General features: G+C 44.9%; 1 protein-coding gene across 13 annotated transcripts in view; it reads right to left on the bottom strand.

Moving 5' to 3' along the window:
- The window catches only part of LOC121295546 (nucleosome-remodeling factor subunit BPTF-like), a 36,238-nt gene that overhangs the window by 3,656 nt on the left and 15,386 nt on the right, over positions 1-17,196 (bottom strand). For 4 of the 13 annotated variants that reach the window (XM_041220304.1, XM_041220303.1, XM_041220299.1 and 1 more), the window contains exons 10-31: positions 16,522-16,651; positions 15,944-16,079; positions 15,268-15,531; positions 12,687-15,069; positions 12,297-12,421; positions 11,938-12,066; positions 11,327-11,477; positions 10,890-11,013; positions 9,947-10,199; positions 9,459-9,617; positions 8,483-8,637; positions 7,772-7,901; positions 7,135-7,352; positions 6,379-6,616; positions 5,179-5,924; positions 4,362-4,447; positions 3,713-3,938; positions 2,990-3,276; positions 2,499-2,672; positions 1,931-2,123; positions 1,711-1,795; positions 533-719 (exon numbers count right to left, since the gene is read on the bottom strand). In XM_041220304.1, coding sequence (XP_041076238.1) covers positions 533-719; positions 1,711-1,795; positions 1,931-2,123; positions 2,499-2,672; positions 2,990-3,276; positions 3,713-3,938; positions 4,362-4,447; positions 5,179-5,924; positions 6,379-6,616; positions 7,135-7,352; positions 7,772-7,901; positions 8,483-8,637; positions 9,459-9,617; positions 9,947-10,199; positions 10,890-11,013; positions 11,327-11,477; positions 11,938-12,066; positions 12,297-12,421; positions 12,687-15,069; positions 15,268-15,531; positions 15,944-16,079; positions 16,522-16,651 — 6,579 coding nt within the window. The remainder of the gene's footprint in view (positions 1-532; positions 720-1,710; positions 1,796-1,930; positions 2,124-2,498; positions 2,673-2,989; positions 3,277-3,712; positions 3,939-4,361; positions 4,448-5,178; positions 5,925-6,378; positions 6,617-7,134; positions 7,353-7,771; positions 7,902-8,482; positions 8,638-9,458; positions 9,618-9,946; positions 10,200-10,889; positions 11,014-11,326; positions 11,478-11,937; positions 12,067-12,296; positions 12,422-12,686; positions 15,070-15,267; positions 15,532-15,943; positions 16,080-16,521; positions 16,652-17,196) is intronic. The other 9 variants (XM_041220305.1, XM_041220302.1, XM_041220300.1 and 6 more) reach the window with 9 other exon arrangements.

Below are 17,196 nucleotides of genomic sequence, written 5' to 3'. Positions count from 1 at the left end.
CTTTTTCTGTTTATGCACCAACTTTGGAAATCCTTGCCAAATTATATTAAAGTTCAGACTTTCTGGAGTTTTTTTTTTTTTTTTTTTTTTAAACGTCTTTAAAATACTTACTATTTTAAAATTGCCTTTTAAACTGTACCTAACTGTACCTGAAAAGATAAACAAATAAGTTAGAACATTTTCACGGAACCCTATGACGATACTTTCCGCGATACATATATATATATATATATATATATATATATATATATATATGTTGTTGTTGTATTTCTCTATAATGTATCAATATCATCGCTTGCAGGTGATCCTTGAAAGAGAATGTGCCGTGCTACATGTGAAAACCAGACATGTATTCATCAGTTAATTGTAACACACATCCACACCACTTCTAGAGATGATTTTAGCTTAAATTTATACAATGAAAGCATGTTACAAAAAAACAAAAACAAAAACAAAAAAAACACAACATTAACTTAGTACGGCTAAGCAGGGAGTGTTTCAAGTTCTCCGGTATCAAAGCCTGTTTTCTTACCTGCTTGCTTTGAAAGATTTAAGTTTCTGTACAAAGAATGATTCGAGAACCTCGGCACACTGATAAAACGGCGAGTCGCTGGGGTTGTAGTAACGGCAGTTGTCAAAGATTTTGGTCATGTCTGCCACAAACTCTGTTAGCTTGTTGTAGTAACGTTTTTGTATCTTCTCCTCCATTGTGGCGAGGTCTAAAATGACAAAAGATTTTGTTAACATTTTACACTAAAACAAACAAATAAAAAAAAAGCACCTTAAATGATCTGTTTTAGCCCATGCAACAGGCAACTTTCTGGGAGTCATTCCTCATTAGCAGCTCAAATCAAGACTGTTCAGATACTGCAGCATGCACTATTCTCACGGTGATATTTGCTTAATGTCGCCTACAACAACTTGCTTATAAGTTGCAAGAAAAAGTTACTGTCTTAATCACATGCACAAAAAAACTCTTATCACCCAGTATTCAAAACTGATAACACCACAAAAAGCACAGGAAACAGACAAAAAGAAAAGTCATTATCACCTTTCTATATAAAAAAATGTTTATATTCTTCCTCACACATTAAGAAACCCCATCAGCAATCCTGTATAAAATCCAAACAAGTCTCCCTTTTCCAGCTGTAGAGCTACTGCTTGGCAGCTTGCTTGTTTATTTTGCAATGCCTGCAAGTGTCATCAATGCGCAGCTCCCTGCAAGAGGGGCAGTCTGGTTTACTGGCCCTGAACAGACAGACGTCCTCTCCGTCAGGGGGAAAGAGACAAATGCAAGATTGAGTCCTGCTTAATGTTCTGTGAAGAGTGATGTCACTGTCCAGCAGCTTCCCAGCAATACCCCCCCTCACACCCCCGAATGACTACATGTTGCAAAACAACACCTGAGAGTCCATCTACCCACTTTGAACTAATTCAGTGATTCAGCTGATCTGCTCCACTTTGTCAACCAAATGATGACCTGTTGATGCGATTGTAGATTCCAGTGTCTAAGGATGCGTCCTTTCCTTGATAATGATCCAATAACTGATGATAATTCATACAGTGTTTCACCAACAAACCTGGTACCAAGCTGCACTGTTTACTGCAGGCACGCATGTACTTTAGCAGGCCTACATATTTTCAATGAATAAATACATACATTGGTCTCAGCTAATGTTGGAAGTTGGACAAGTTTTTCCCCATGCTTACCCATTGGTTCCTTTATTAAGCCATAATAATCTGGTGCATCGTTGGGGTCTACAGGTTCTAAAAACGGCCATGCCATTTTGTGAGCCTGTTCATGGAAAACAAAAGCAATCATGAAACAGAAAAGTACAAAATACAGTAATGCTTGATCTAAATAAATGTCTACAGGAAGCATTTTAAAATAAAGCAGGTAGAAGGCCTGCCCTTGGGCACCTCTTCTCACCTGTAAGGAGCGCAGAACTCTTCTTAACCCTTCGTAATCCTTGTCTGTGAGCGGGGTCAGCACGGTCATGGCGTCCTCCGTGGACTGGCACTGCGGACAGACGTACTCGTCGATGAGCGTGGCCTCGCTCTGCACGATTCCCACGCAGCGCCCGTGGTACCAGTTCTGACAGCGGTCACAGCCAATGTAGAACCTGGGACAGAACCCAAACACATCCAACCATTATTATTATTGTACTCGTCAGGTTGTAAAAAGTTGTGCATTTCTTTGGGTTCTTGTTTGATTCGTATATTAACAGTATTGTCCTCATCAGTGACTTGTTATACCCAAAATTTAAAACTTAGAACTATTAGTTTGACAGATCAGAAAAGGCCCATGCAAAATCAGGCTGGAATTGAACACACTACACTTTCTTTTTTTTTTTTTTATGTTTCATACGTAAAAAGTTGGGCATCGACTTGGACTTCTATCTGACTCGTATCGTCCTGATCAGTGATTTGCTATGCATAATTTAAGAGTGCAGATTTCAATCTAAAAATCCAAACACGCTTCCAGTATCAGCACTCACTGAGCCTCATCGTACGGCGTCCGGCAGATGCAGTACAGCTCCTCGCTGCTGCCCTCCTGTGCCCGTCTGCACTCATTGCAGATGTAGTCGTCCATCTTCTTTGCCTCCTTCTCTGTGATGCCAACACACTCCCCGTGGTACCAGTTTGTACAAAGATCGCAGCCGATGTAGAACCTGCAAAAACGCAAACACACGGTGACACACAGATACGCAAAGGCTTTCCACGCGGATTTCCTCAGGTCTCAGAATGGGATGACAACTTTTAGATTTCCAATAAAAAAAATAAAAATAAGGAACAAATCCCTAATTGTAATGACAGGTTCCTAATTAGTAGTTAAAACCACTGGTGCCATTCCAGAGCTTTTTTATTTATTTTTTTTTAAAAAGGTCACACCTATTAAGAATGCATGTAAGATTTTGTAAGCCCCACCCCCCGCCCCACCCTGAACTGCGCCCCTGGAAAGACACTTGTCCGAGACGCCCGGACTCACTTGGATTCGTCGTACGGTGTTTTGCACACGCAGTACAGACTGGTGTCCTTCTTCGCATCCTTTGAGGTAGTAGAGATCATTTTTTTCTTCTTGGGCTTGGAGGGGGAGGCGATGCCGCTGGGCAGCTCCTTCTCCTCGTCCCGTTTCCGTTTCAGGGTGGAGCTCGGGGTGGACATGGCGGCCGTGAGGACAACTGCCTGGGCTGCGGCCGCCGTGGCTGCTGCCTGAGACACGGCCACCTGCGCCTTCTCCTTCTTCAGCTTGCTAAGGTCCTTCTTTAGCTCATCCTGGACAGATCAACAGAAACAGCGTTTCGTATTTCCACTTTAATGAACAAAGATCTGTCTTCAGGGAGCGGCACCTCAATGGAATCAAGTTGTTGTACAAGGTGCAGAAACATGAAATACTAGCATGCATTCATATATATATACACACCTGTTAGAGCCAGTTATAACTTTTAACACATTGCATGGCTGAATATCCCTAAACTGTATTGGAAGTACTGTTAAATGGACTGTTCAGATTTTACTTTGAATAATTAGACTCCGACTATGTGCAAATGGACACATTCCTGCAAGTCAGTCAGTGCTGTCGGTACACGTGATATTCGTTCCTGCGTGCTCTCAGACCTGCACTCAGCACTGTCTATAATGTGTCCCATCAGAGATACCAAAGCTACAATGTGGTATCTTCACACAGAACATCTGCAAAGCAAATACACACCTGCACTTCCAGCTGCAGCTCCTTGTCCAGCAGTGCCCTCTTCTTCAGGATCTCTGCTTTGAGCTGCTCTTTGTGTTTGAAGAGCAGGGCTGACAGCTTGGTGGCGTTCTGCTTGCTGCGCTTTTGCTCCACAGACTCCTCCCGCTTCCTCTTCTTCGCAGCCTGCTTCTCGTCCTTGTCGATTTTATCCAAGATGAACTTCATTACCTGGTTACACACAATCATCCTACAAAAGGGGGGGGAGGAGAAAAAAAGAGTCACATTATGTTTTTCAAACCATACCTCCTGCAAAAAACACTATCACATCCAGCAATGATACCATACAGATTATAATCTTAATGCAGATGAAGTTCAAGACTAACTATCAAAAGAGAACTATCAGGCATTACTGTAATAATGATTATAAAATGGATGCACAAATAGAGAAAGATGAACTTCTCGTGGCACGCTCCTGAAACAGATAAGATGCAGCATCACTCAATAACAGTCGCTTGCTGGTTTGGCTCTGGGCGATTGCTTGTTCTTTCTATGGTCTGCTTGGTTAGGTTGCTATGGCTGCAGTGCAGCAGTGTAGCCAGCTTGGGTCTCATGTTGTTTTACAGAGTATTCCACAGAAGGACTTTCCTCCACTCAGTCTATTCTTTTGTACCTCTGGTTCTCTTCTCTCTCTGTCGGCGACAGCGTCTTTTTCTGCTTCAGGTGCTCTATGACAGCGTTCTGCTTCATCACCACCTTCAACACATGGGAGACAACAGGTTTAAAGTTCACCCATACTGGTGGGTATGCAAGGAGAAACACTTTCTGCATCTACCCCTTACTGTAGCAACTGGTAGATCACAGGTGAAAAAAAAAAAACAACTCAAAGACATTTGCATAAATGCACATAATAAAATAACATATTATAATTCCAAAGTCATTTGAGACAACAGTGTCACATCAGGTTCAAATAGACTTTAAGAAACATATATAAATATGTTTAATGCATTCAGACTGTGTTATTGAAAGGGAAACTAAGACCACAAAATAGCAAAACAAAACCTGATAATTAAAACTATCATCAAGTAGCTTTTCATTTATAAAAGTGCTTGATGTAGTGTGCCTACGCTGTTTAATATTTGGATTGCAATGAATCTAGATGCTGTAAAATGTTGACACTACATGGGTCGACAATAAATCTATGCAAGACCCTCAAGACATTCTAATTTAAAACAATAATATTTAAAACGCGTTGGCTTGTTGCTTCATAGCAATGCACACAGCACAGCTCTGAGACTCATGTGAATAATGTTTAAAACGCGTTGGCTTGTTGCTTCATAGCAATGCACACAGCACAGCTCTGAGACTCATGTGAATAATATTTAAAACGCGTTGGCTTGTTGCTTCATAGCAATGCACACAGCACAGCTCTGAGACTCATGTGAATAATGTTTAAAACGCGTTGGCTTGTTACATGCTCTGAGACTCACTTGTTTCTGGATGATGTCGCTCTGGTTGGCTGTCTGCAGGCTCTGCTGCTGCTTCTTCCTCCGCTGCTGCTGCTCATGGAGCTGCTGGATCCTCTGCAGCTGCTCCTGCACGCTGGCCGTCTGGATGGTCACCACATTCTGGATCTGGTGGGGCTGCACCGGCGCCCCCTGCTGGATCTGGATAGGCAGCTGCAGCTTGATCTGCTGGGGCAGCACGCCCCCTCCTCCTCCTCCACCTCCTCCTCCTCCTCCTCCTCCTCCTCCTTGCTGGGCCTGTATCTGGGCTGCCATGTGGGACTGGATTTGGGAGAGCACCTGCACCTGCTGCTGCAGCTGGTGAGGCACGGTGATGAGTTGGGGCTGGTGGAGCTGCAGCTGGCCTCGGCCGGGAGACTTCACCGTCACCTGGTTGAGAGTCTGCGCGGCCGTCACGGCCTTCACCAGGGACGGAGTCTGGGGGACGAGGGCGGCGTGGGCTTGCAGGGGAGCCTGCGGCTGCAACGGCGTCTGTGCCTGAGTTTGGGTGGGGACCTGGCTTTGGGTCTGTGGCTGGGCAGGCGTGACGGGGGTGGAGAAGGTGGAGGCCTGGACAGGGGCGGCTGCTTGCTGGGCTGGCTGTGCCGGGGTCTGTGCTTGAGACATGGCAGGATGGCTTTGGACTTGATACTGAGCCTGAACCTGAACCTGGGCTTGTGCTTGCGTCTGCAGCTGGGGTTGGTGTTGAGTCACTTTGTGCTCTGTGGGAGCTGTTCCATAAGACCCAAAGAGATACACAAATATTTAATTATTGTGAAGAATCAGACAGCTTCATATGCAAAAAACATCAAATGCCATATTCAGAATGACTAATTATTCGGAGCCCATAAGGTTTATTGTTGTAAGACATACCATTAAACATAAAACAAACAGTGCTGCTGTTATCTTTACAATTGCACTGGATGCATGCAAATGCTTACCCTTTGCTGCCCAGTGTCCAACACGTTTGACATAGTGAAATGTACATTTCACAGCGAATGGGAACGTATTCTGGGCAGTAAAGGGTTAAATGTTGATTTTTCATATGTGATTTGGTATCAGGCTCATCTATGCTCAGGCACTATCTGCAGAGCATCCCATCTGTAGACCTGCACCCTGAAAGCTCGGAGGTGGGTTACCAGCTCGTCTCTCAAGCTCTCGGGTTAAGCAGCCGAGGCAGTTTACCTGGCACAGAAGGCGTGGTGGTGGTAGCCGTGACCGCGGTAACGGCAGCGTTTCCAGTGGAGACGGGTGGTGGCATTGGGGTGAAGAGAAAGCGCTGGACCTGGCCGTTGGGCATCGCAGCCTGCATGAGCTGCTGCCCAGGCCCAGGGATCACAGTCACCCCCTGAGGGATCACCTGCAGCTGCCCCGTCGTCTGACCCTGGCCCTGGATCACCACCGTCAGCCCTTGACTTCCACTCTGAAATAAAGGCAGTTTTTAAAGGAGGTTTCATTTCCACGTCACAACAGTCTGCTTTAATTACAGTGACACCTGTATGTATATTCGCAGTGCACTACCAGCCAGCAGACCCCAGTAAAGCCATACACAAAATATGCACACATATATTACATATATTATGGTTTTTCTATAGAGAGTAAGGAAAATGTGCCAAAGAGGGCAACAGAGGACTTCAGAAGATACAGCAGAGTGTATGTCTTATAGACTTCAAGTCAATTATTGAATTACAATAGTGCTACTATAGCTTATTAGCAAAGCAAAACAACATATTATATATATATAAATTGGTATTATTATTTTCACATTGGTGGACAATAATAAGTCACAATCATGAAAATCATAATCAAGAAAATACAGATTAATAATGATGATGATGATAATGACAACAACAATAATAATAATAACAATATTGTTTAAGCTGACAGGGAAGTCAATAGATTTCGTACCCCCACCCGGAGTGAACTCGCATCCCCACTCACCTGTCCCTGTGTCAGCTGGGTGAGCTGTGCCAGAGTTAGCTTTACCTGGCCCTGTTGCGGCCGTGGCCCCGGCCCCTGGGGGGTGGCAGGCTGTGTCTGGGGGCTGGCTGCGGGGTGCTGGGCGGAGGTCGTCACCATCCTGTGCACTGGGCTTGTGTGGATGGCAGTGGATACCGGCTGCCCGCGGATGATCTGTGTTACAACCTGCTGCGTCTGAGCTGGAGGGGGTGGGGGGGCGTACAGATTGGATCATTAGGGGTGCCCAGAGATACACGCTCACAATTCCTGTCCTCAAGGACAGCAAACAGTGTCTGGTTTTACAGACCCCGATTAACACTAATAACACCACCTAACGTGGTGTATATAACAAAACGCCATGGACATGAACTTGGATTTTTGTAAAATTTCACACAAACCGAGCATTAAAATTCTAAAATAAAAAACATTTGTTTTATTCCATAGGTGAGGAGTAAACTGAACTGGACCAAAAGTTTAGTACAATCCCATCTTTCTGTCTACCAGGAAAGGATTTGCTGGCTCCCTGTTTGCAGCATGCATGAGAGATGTCAGCGGGTGTGTTGAAATGGAGGTGGTCATGCACTCACGCGCTGGGAGATATAAACAGAGTTGAACCTACTGGCCGGGAGAATACCTTGCTGTACCATCAGCGGGGTTCGGATGATGGTCTTGCCGAGGGAGGTGGTCTGCTGGAGGGGGGTCCGAATAACGGTCATCCCAGGACGGATCTGTGCTCCTCCAGTTATCACCTGCGTTTAAAATGAATAAATAACAAAAAGAGAACATTTGAAAAGTGACATCAGGCTAACACAGAAACAAGGAAGATTAAATAAAAAAAAAAAAAAACAACAACACAGGCACATAAGTAGTTTGAAGCTGTACATAAAAGCAGTACATTTATTTCTAAGCCAAAGGTTGTTGACACAAATACAAATATATAAACATATACTCAGGTATGGACACTGCACAGCAGTTTGATCCATTCCTGGTTAATAAGACACACCTGAGTTTGTTACCTATACACTGGGGCTAATCAAGCTTAAAAACGTGGAATGGGGGACACCGCAATGCAACAGGAGTTGTATTTCCATCCCAGCATCAGTACTTTTGTACACTGAAGATCCCACTGCCTGCACTGTATATTCAATACGAGCAACAGTAGGATTCCTGATGTCCAAGCCATAACAATAAAATAGGCTGGAATAGCTTCCCCAATCTTCACAAAGAATGGATTTTAATCTAAAAAACAGGGGCAAAATTTATCAACGGGCATGAAAGTGAATAGCTGCAGTGCCTCTGAAAGCTTACACAAGGACAGCGAGTGAAGTACCTGCTGAGTGCCGGCCGGGCCCGTGACAGTGCCAGGGGTATTGGGCCGGATGGTTACGGTGGCTGTCCGGGGCTGGAATGACGTGAAGGTTTGCTGGCTGGCCGCAGTGCTGGATGGAATGATACCCAGGACTTTCTGTTGGACCTGAACTACACCTAGAAACAAACAAACAACACAGAACCCAGGTGAACACTCTGCTTTCAGAGCCATGTTACCATCATACTCTTCAATGCAACTACTGGAACAGCATCTTAGCCAGTACTGCATGGATGCCAAGTGGCATTTCGGCTCAGGATGCAGAGCTGCAACAAGGGTAAACAGTTCAGAAGCAGGTAATGCCAGCTGTGGCTGAGGTTAACACTTCAGTCAAAACTTTCCCATTACTGCATGGCATCACAGAAGTGATGATCACGAGGAAATGGTTAACAAATAATTCCTAGTAGGTACTGCATAGCTGGCAGACATTCAGAGAGCAGCGCTACTTTGAAAAATTTAAAATTAGAAAAAGCGTACAGTCGGCTACCTGTGCTGGCAGCCGGTCCCCTCCCAGCACAAACTTGTTTTCATTTTCACTTCCTTACTTAATTACTTCCAAAACAAACAGTTAAAAAAAAAAAAAAAAAAAAAAAGCCATGTTGGAAAAACACACCGTCTGTTTGGACCCTTTTAAAAAAGAAAAAATGAAACGTGGGTGTCACAAGAAAAGGATCAAGTGTTTATTTTTGTAGTTCAGCATGTCCACTTGTTAAGAATACCGCTCCCTTACTTACAGAACTTCATACTTTAATATATATATATAAAAAAATTAATTCTAGCTAGGATATATATATATTTTTTTGCGTTCACTGCATTTTAGGTGCTTTGTTCACGAATGATCCTCTCTACAGATTGAAAGGGTGTTCTATTGCGATCGGTGCCACAACAGCAGTACAGCCGGGAAGCACCCCATCACGCACAGGTTTCCGTGGAACAGTACCTCCTTGTGTCGCTGGCACATTGACAGTGATGATTTTGCTGTTGGCCGGGAGGGGCAGTTTGGTAGTAATCACTTTGCCCGACATCGGACTGCCCGTGATCTGGAACGTCTGCCCTGCCGTGGTTACGCTTGCTGCTACTGTGGCAACTGTACTGGTGGCTGGCGAAACACACAACGCAGTCAGTACAACTCTGCTCTGACAACCCAGGGCACAGACAGCTGTTCCTTCATGCCATTCACAACTCATTACAAGTTAGAGTCCGGTGGAAAACAATAATTTAATACAGGGCTGGACAACGAATAAACCCTATATGATTTATTAAGCTCCACAACATGGCATTTTTGAAAACTCCCATTGAAGTTGTTTTAATGGGACTATGCAGTAAGATGAAGCTGTGCGGTAGTCAAACTAAACTTGAGGTCACTCAGCCTACCTACAGTTTGCTCTAAAATGAAACTATTCATGTCTACTCGCCGCTCGCCCTTACCTGTACTGGTCTGGCCCTGCTTGACCCAGGAAGCGAAGGTCTGATGGAAGTTCTTGTTCTGCTGGAATGTCACAGCAGTAGGCGAGCCCATCTTGGTGGCCAGTACCACTTTGGTTCCGGGGGTGACCTGGCTTGTCAAGGAGCCTACCACTACTTTCTGGGGGGTGGACATAGCATTGGTGGTGCTGCCAGTGGTGGTCACAGGGGAGGCCGTGCTTGCGGCTGGGGACTGCTTCTGCTGATCCAGACGCTTCTGTCAGGAAGGGGAGGAAGAGAGTTATAATCAACTCAAAATGATCTGTAACTCATGAAAACAAAGAGGAGGAGCCAGCAGCAAGGCCTTTTATTAAATTACATTTTATTGTTTAACACAAGATAAAAACTAAATTTAAAAGCCTGCCTTAAACTCCACCTGTATTATTAAGACCATGTCGGCTTCCATAAATGTTAAAAAAAAAAAAACACAATCATAAAGCGAGCCAAGCAGGCACAAGCATTTATCAGTGGCTAACTTCTTCCTTCCAATACTTAAACCGCGCTCGGACGTTAAGAATTGCATTGTGCTTTGCAGGGAGCCCTAGCTAAAATGTCCCAGTTCAGCCACAACTACAAACTTTTTAGATTTTTAACCTACAGGAGTATGTGGCACATCATGGAGTTTTTGTTACACAGATAAGAGTGATGGCGAGGCTGGGGTGGGATGAACAACATAAAAATATCACAGGTGGTCAAAGATCAAGATGAATTTAAACTGACCAACAGGGATTTATTATGTGTTACAGCAATAAGACTCCCCAGAATGCTATGTCTCAACGGTTGTGTAAATATAAATGGGACAACCTACATATATACAAAGACCCCGTATTCACTCCCGTTTGGACAGTTTGATTATTAGACAGGTTTCACCCTAGTGCAAGGTTGGGAGCAATTTTTATCATCCCACCTGCTGGGCAGCCAATCTCTGCTGCTTCAGCTGAGCCTCCATTTGGGCCTTGAACTCCTCGTCTTTCTTCTGCTCACTAACCTTTGCCTGCTGCTCTGCAGCCTGTGCCTTCTCCTTCTCAACCCTGCAACGACAGAGACAGATGCGCACGCTTAGCGGGGTCACAGCGGCGTCGAAATCGAGCACACAACAAACACTGCATGTAAAATCAGCGCGGGTTAAACAAAAAGGGATATCCAGAACTAGAAAAAATGAACAGTGCTACATTTACAAATACCAAGAGACTTAATTCAATGAAGAGCGTTGGGAATACAAGTCTAGTTTAACTGAAGGCATTGAGAGACTTCTAGTCGAAATGTTAGTCACTGAGTTTATAAAGTTTCTTGAAACAGTTCAAACTGTTTAAAAATCGGAAGTGGTAAATGCCGAGCTCTTACCTTTCGGAAAACGCCCTGATCTCCCACAGGTCCAGCTCGTCCTCTGCCACCCACGTCTCCAGCACCACTGGGCCCGTCTGCTTGGGGGCTTCCGGCTTCTTTGGCCTCAGAGCGCTGGACCGAAGACCTTTCCTTTGTGGAGTGGGCGTTTCTGTAGAAGAGGGGAAAAAACAGCCAGATTTAAAAAATAAAAAAATAAATTTAAATGCTTTAAGATTCTTTAAAAGTAGTACACGAAAAGATTACACAAGTTTACAAAATACAGAATTTCAAAGTGCAGCACGATCTCTGATTGTAATTGAAATAACTGTTTTAAGCAATCAATGTTACTTTGTTTTATCAACAAAGATTGCAGAAACACTCAAATAAACTAGTACAATGATTTGAGGAAAGTCTTTAAAAATCAGGATCTTATGGTTGATTAACACTAAAGCCATTAGCTTTCTCAAAAGAAATGCCTACACTCAGAAATGCCTACCTATACAGTGATGCTATCAACTACCGATTACTGGAGAAAATAAAACCAGAACCAAGGTTTAAAGGACTTCGATTATTTTCATCACGGAGACCAACTGGTGTCAAAACGTTGCATGGTGCAATAGAACCGATACCTTTTGGAGTTTCGGGCGCGCCGATCGGGCAGATTATCTTCCTGATGCAGTACTCTGAGCGGATTCCATAGGGGCCAACGTCTCTGCGCTTCATTATCTCAGTCGTGGTGATTTCCGTTTCTGAAGTTTCTGCAGAGGTTGGGGTGAACAGGGAAATCATTCAAAACAATGAAAATTATCTTGCAAATTAGCAATAAAAAAAAAAAAAAAAAGACATTGAAAAGTAATCTCTTATGTACAAAAGTTGACTGACGTGTGGAACCAACAATGCACCAATATCAATTACTGCACAGCGTGGAATAAAAAGTAATGTACAAACTAGGACAGAAACGACCGTAACCTTCCGCGTCTGCTGTTACCTGTGCGTGTGGTGCCCGCACTAGATGAAGGCTTCACTCCCATGTCATCCCACCTCAGGCTAGCCCACAGCAACCGCAACATTAGGCTTACTCCCGCTAGGGATTTCACTGTCTGGAGACGATACCTAAATAAAAGAAATCAGAAAGCATGACTAACATGTTTTCAGAAGTAAAACTTTAAAACTGTAAAAGGTGAAAGGGCAATACGTAACCAAACTCTAGCAGAATCAAAACCTGAAAACACACCTATACCTTAAAACTGGTGGCTTCAGAAATGCAATGGATAACGACAAACGTTTTGACTAATGTATTCTTAAAATTAGCATTTTTAAATTAAAAAGCACAAAAATAAAGTGTTTAATAGCAATGCAATAATAATGAGTGGCTGACCTCCATGTGATCCCAAACGTGGGTCTTGGTGAAGGGTAGGGCCAGATATCCAGTGCAGGCTTCGCGTTGTAATTGAACACTGGCACCTCTCGGATCCCACCTCTCCTGGCCAGCTTTCTCAGGTCGTCGTTGGGCAGAACAAATATGCTCTTCTTGCTGCTTTTGGTGATGAACTTGCGGTAGGAAGGCAGGGCCGTCCCAGACCGCATCTTTTTCGTCCGTGAGAATTTCATCAGCCTGACCCTGTCTCTCGTGGAGTACTCCTTGCTGACGGTCATGGTGGTGACAGAAGTGCCCGAGGGACCGGTGGCGGAGTCCGTCAGCGTGGTCTTGACAGTGGTCTTGCTCTCCTCCAGCACTGAGACCACGCTGCGGTCCTGCGTGGGAGAGGTCACTTTGGTAACTGTGGTCTTCGTCATCGTGGTCAGGGTGGACACGGCAGAGTCCTCCGTGGAAGCCACCATCGTGGGCTTGCTGCTCTGCGTACTGGACACCTCGGCGATCTGAACGGTCTTTGACTCTGTGGAAACGGTGGTGGTGGTGGTGGTCACTTTGGTGATGATGGTTTTGACACCGTCCTCCCAGTTGGTTTCAGCCTTGTTTTGTTCCGGCTGGTGAACGCTCTCGTCGGCGAAGTCGCTGCTGAGGCTGGATTCCTCTGCCGAAGGAACCGGGGAGGGGATTATTATTTTCTTGGGCGCCGGCTTTTCCGTTTCCATGGGCTCCTCTTCGTTACTGCTCTGTTCTCCTTTGACTTTGGGTTGGGTTGCACTGTCAGGACTTGCATCCACAGGCGTAGGCGTAGTAGTAGACACAGCAGAGTTGACAGCTTCCTCGATAATATTTCCCAGTTTAGCCATTTTGATCGGGGGCAAATAGTCCTGATCGGCAACTGCAACCTTGCTTTCCCCATCAACTAGGGACGGGCTGGAAGGCAAAGACTGAGCCTCTATGTTGTTAGACTTCTCTTTAGCTCCCTCCACGCCCATATCACCATTCATCAGAGGTTTCACCGGATCCTCCAGCGACAAACTTTTTATTTCACTGTCACAACTTGCCTTAGATAGGCTGTGAACTTTCCCGTCAATGTTATTTGGAAGCTTGGCGTTCGAGGGCTCTTTTACAGGGGGTTTGCAGTCTGCAGTTGAATTACTTTCTGCCCCATCTTTTCCATTGACCTGGGCTGGAGTGACAGGAAGGTGCTCTTTAGCTTCTTCCTCCCCAGCTCTGCTGATCTCTGCTTTGCTGTCTTCCGTGTCCATTTGGTCCAGGCACACTTTGTTGATCTCCTCCAGGGAACGCTTATTAACCGTGGACTCTGAAATGTTCTCAGCCTCATCTTTTTTCTCGGTGTCCTGGACTTGGGGACAATTGTTTTTTTCCTCCCCTTCGTTTGGTCGCTTGTCTGATAGATTCTGGTCGATGCTTCGCTCCATCAAATCCAGTTTTTCTACCCGATGCGTTTCACTTTTCCGCCCGCCGCCGTTCAATTCCGATGCGCTTGGCTCAGACTTGCTTTCCACGGAAAGTTCAGTTTTAGAAGCGGGGTTTTTTTCACTCGCATCTTTGCAGAGAGCTTTGTGCTCTTCTGCATCAGGGGGTTCTACCGCTTCACTAAGAATTTCAGTCTTTATACCTACTGGGGTCAAGTCAGAATCGACACACTTGTCTTCACTGCTGGATTCTAATTTGGGGTCTGGTTTTATAGTCTCCTCAGAGTTTTGAGACTCAGTCAATTGTTTTTTATGCACAGGCTCAGACAACAGGTCAGTGGGCACGTCTGGTGTCTTTTTGGGTCCCTGATTTTGTTCCATGGAGTCAGTGGTGCTTTCCCCATTCTCTTTCTGAATGGAGACGGGATCTTCAGAGCCCTGCTGGCTTTCTGTAACCGTCTTCTCGTCTTCCTGGTTGTCCTTCGTGACCTCTTGTTCCCCCAGCGAGGAGTCAGCTGTAGCCAGACTGCTCTCTGTCCTTGAAGGCTGGGCTTTCTCCGTCAGAGCGCTGTCAGCTTTCACTGCAGCTGGTGGCTCAGGCTTTCCTTCGTCTGTCACGATCGCTTTGTACTCTGCTTTGACTCTGACTGCGCACTGGGGGACAATGGCACCTGCTACGTGCTTCACCAGAGACGTCTGCTTGAGCCGCTCCAGCCTCTGCTTCTCCTCCAAAGTGAACTGCTTGACCCTCCTTTCGAGCAGGCTGTCCAGTTTGGAGGCTTTCACTTTCTTTCTGTACGCAGTCCTTAGCTGAAAGCCCTCGCTGACATTGACCACGTCGTCCTCGAAAGGTTTCGTCTTTGACAGCGATTCCGTTTTCACTGCGTCGTCTTCCATCGGCTCCTCCTTCACGGCCTTCTCACCGTCAGAAGCGGCACTTTCGTTTTTCCCTGGAAAAAAGCAAAACATAAAATTGTTATTTTAGATGGCGTGTCAGACAACATATCAAGACATGAAGAAAAACACAAAATACAATTCTACAAAAACACAGCATGCCAATGACTAACCGAGGCCACCTTTTAAAAAGTTAGTTACTCAGCTTGGGTATTTTTTTTACAACCTGTACGAGCAGTCAAGTCTACGGATACCTTTTTCTTCCTCTGGACTTGGCTCTGCAGGGCTGGTCTCCACTTCCATCTTCTCAGCCTCCTCCTCATGCGCAGGTCTGTCCTCGGGAGACTCGCTGGGAGCAGTTTGGTCCTTGTCCTTTTCCGGTAAGCTCTGAATCTTTGAATCTCTGGAGGACTTAGGGTCTTTCTCACGAGCGTCGGACTCTGTTTTCACTCTGGATGAGTTTTTCCTTTTATCAAGATCCGGTTTTTGGGACTCTGCGACTTCCTTATTGCTTTTTGCTTATGAAAATAATAAAAACAAACATGTTAGTAAAGAAACCATAGAAAGCGGCATCAACTGAATTTAACATTTTATAAAAACACTTTGAAAAATGATATATGGTCACCAAAGATAAGACTCTAAAGCTTAATTATATTGACAGAAATACAATATGCAGCTTTATATTATTTTGGGGGTATAGTATTTTTTGTATACATCAAAAAGTTTAAGACTTCTTTTTACTTAATGTTGATTATACAAGTATCTCTAGGTATTCTGCATATTATGAACATAGTTCTGAGCTTGACACCTGGGCAGCTGACCAAACGCAATGGCAGAGGTAAACTGGGTATTTATTCAAACTGCACAGCAGCTTTATGTACTGTAGCTTGTCCAATGAGCTAGATCCCCACTCCCTGAGTCCCAACCTACCCTCCAGAGCTTTCCTGTAATTGACATTGGTGTTTCCTGGCAGCCTGGGAACGAAGCGCTGGACGTGCGTTTTACTAACCCAGCTCCACCCACCGTACCCAGTCACGCGATACTCCTCTCCCTTCTGCTTCCACACCTGCGACAGTCAAAGGAAATGAAACAGCTCTGTGACAGGTGAATTTAAACAGTGCATTTCATTCTCGCTTGGGGTGATTTTTAATTCAGTCTGCTGTAAAATAAACGAAAAGCCAGGGGTTTATTAGTATGGGCTCCATTTCCTAACTGCACTGTATTATTCAGATCACATAAAAAAAAGTTCCTAACTTAAGAAGGGAACTATTATGGCCCACATTCACAAAGCATTTACCACCGTGCTAAGGGAACACCATTCATCTAAAAAAGAAAACACTCATGTTGAATAAAAAAAGCTCCTAAAAGAACAGCTCAGGGGCTTTATTTAAGACATCTTGCTAGAGATGAGCATTTCGTTACTGCAGCCCCTAGTCTTTCAGGGGGCTTTAATCACGTGACAAGCAAGAATTAAACAGCTCTGGGAGCAGCTGCATGCCAGCACTTACCTGGTGCTTAATGGGAATGGTGTATTTAACCCACGTGGCCTGCTGCATGGTTTCTTCATCCTCTTGCTTCTTCTCCCTCTTTTTCACTTTTTCTTTCTCCTCCCGCTCTATGGATGTCATGCGGTGCAACCTGACATTGAATAAATAAAAATAAATGAACCAGAAAAACCGGGGCTCTATCAGAAGTACCAGCATATAACTCCTGGTGTTGTTTTTGGCGAAGTCTAAACACTTACTGAGCAGCACCCCCCACCCCACCCCACCCTGTAGCCAAGAATACAGCGTGAACTGCTTCAATATACTACCCGGATCAGTGCCAGGTAATTTCAGTACAGAACACAAGCATGCTTTGTGACTCGAGAGGAAAGATGTGGTCGGGTTTAAAAACAGCAGAACAGGTAGTGGTTCTAAATAAACATTTCCTCACGCAAAGGACTCCGTTTGACCAGCAGCTGCACCTTTTTCTGGTATGTTGATTTTGTCAACGTGTTGCTGGACAGCAGTCGTTTGATCCCACTATCCCTCCCCTTAAAAACAGCTGCACTAGCTTATCTTAGGTAGCTCAAGATTAGTGCTAACCGGAGTTTGTGAAACCAGCAGTTAGCGTACTTACGAGGCAATTAAACCTCACATCAGATTAGAAGAAAACCACACTCACACATCTGAATATACTTA

The sequence above is a fragment of the Polyodon spathula genome, chromosome 20, assembly GCF_017654505.1.
Source record: "Polyodon spathula isolate WHYD16114869_AA chromosome 20, ASM1765450v1, whole genome shotgun sequence".
In the NCBI taxonomy this organism is placed as follows: domain Eukaryota; kingdom Metazoa; phylum Chordata; class Actinopteri; order Acipenseriformes; family Polyodontidae; genus Polyodon; species Polyodon spathula.
Note: the sequence above shows the minus strand (reverse complement) of the source record. Positions and strands in the feature narration are given on the sequence as shown.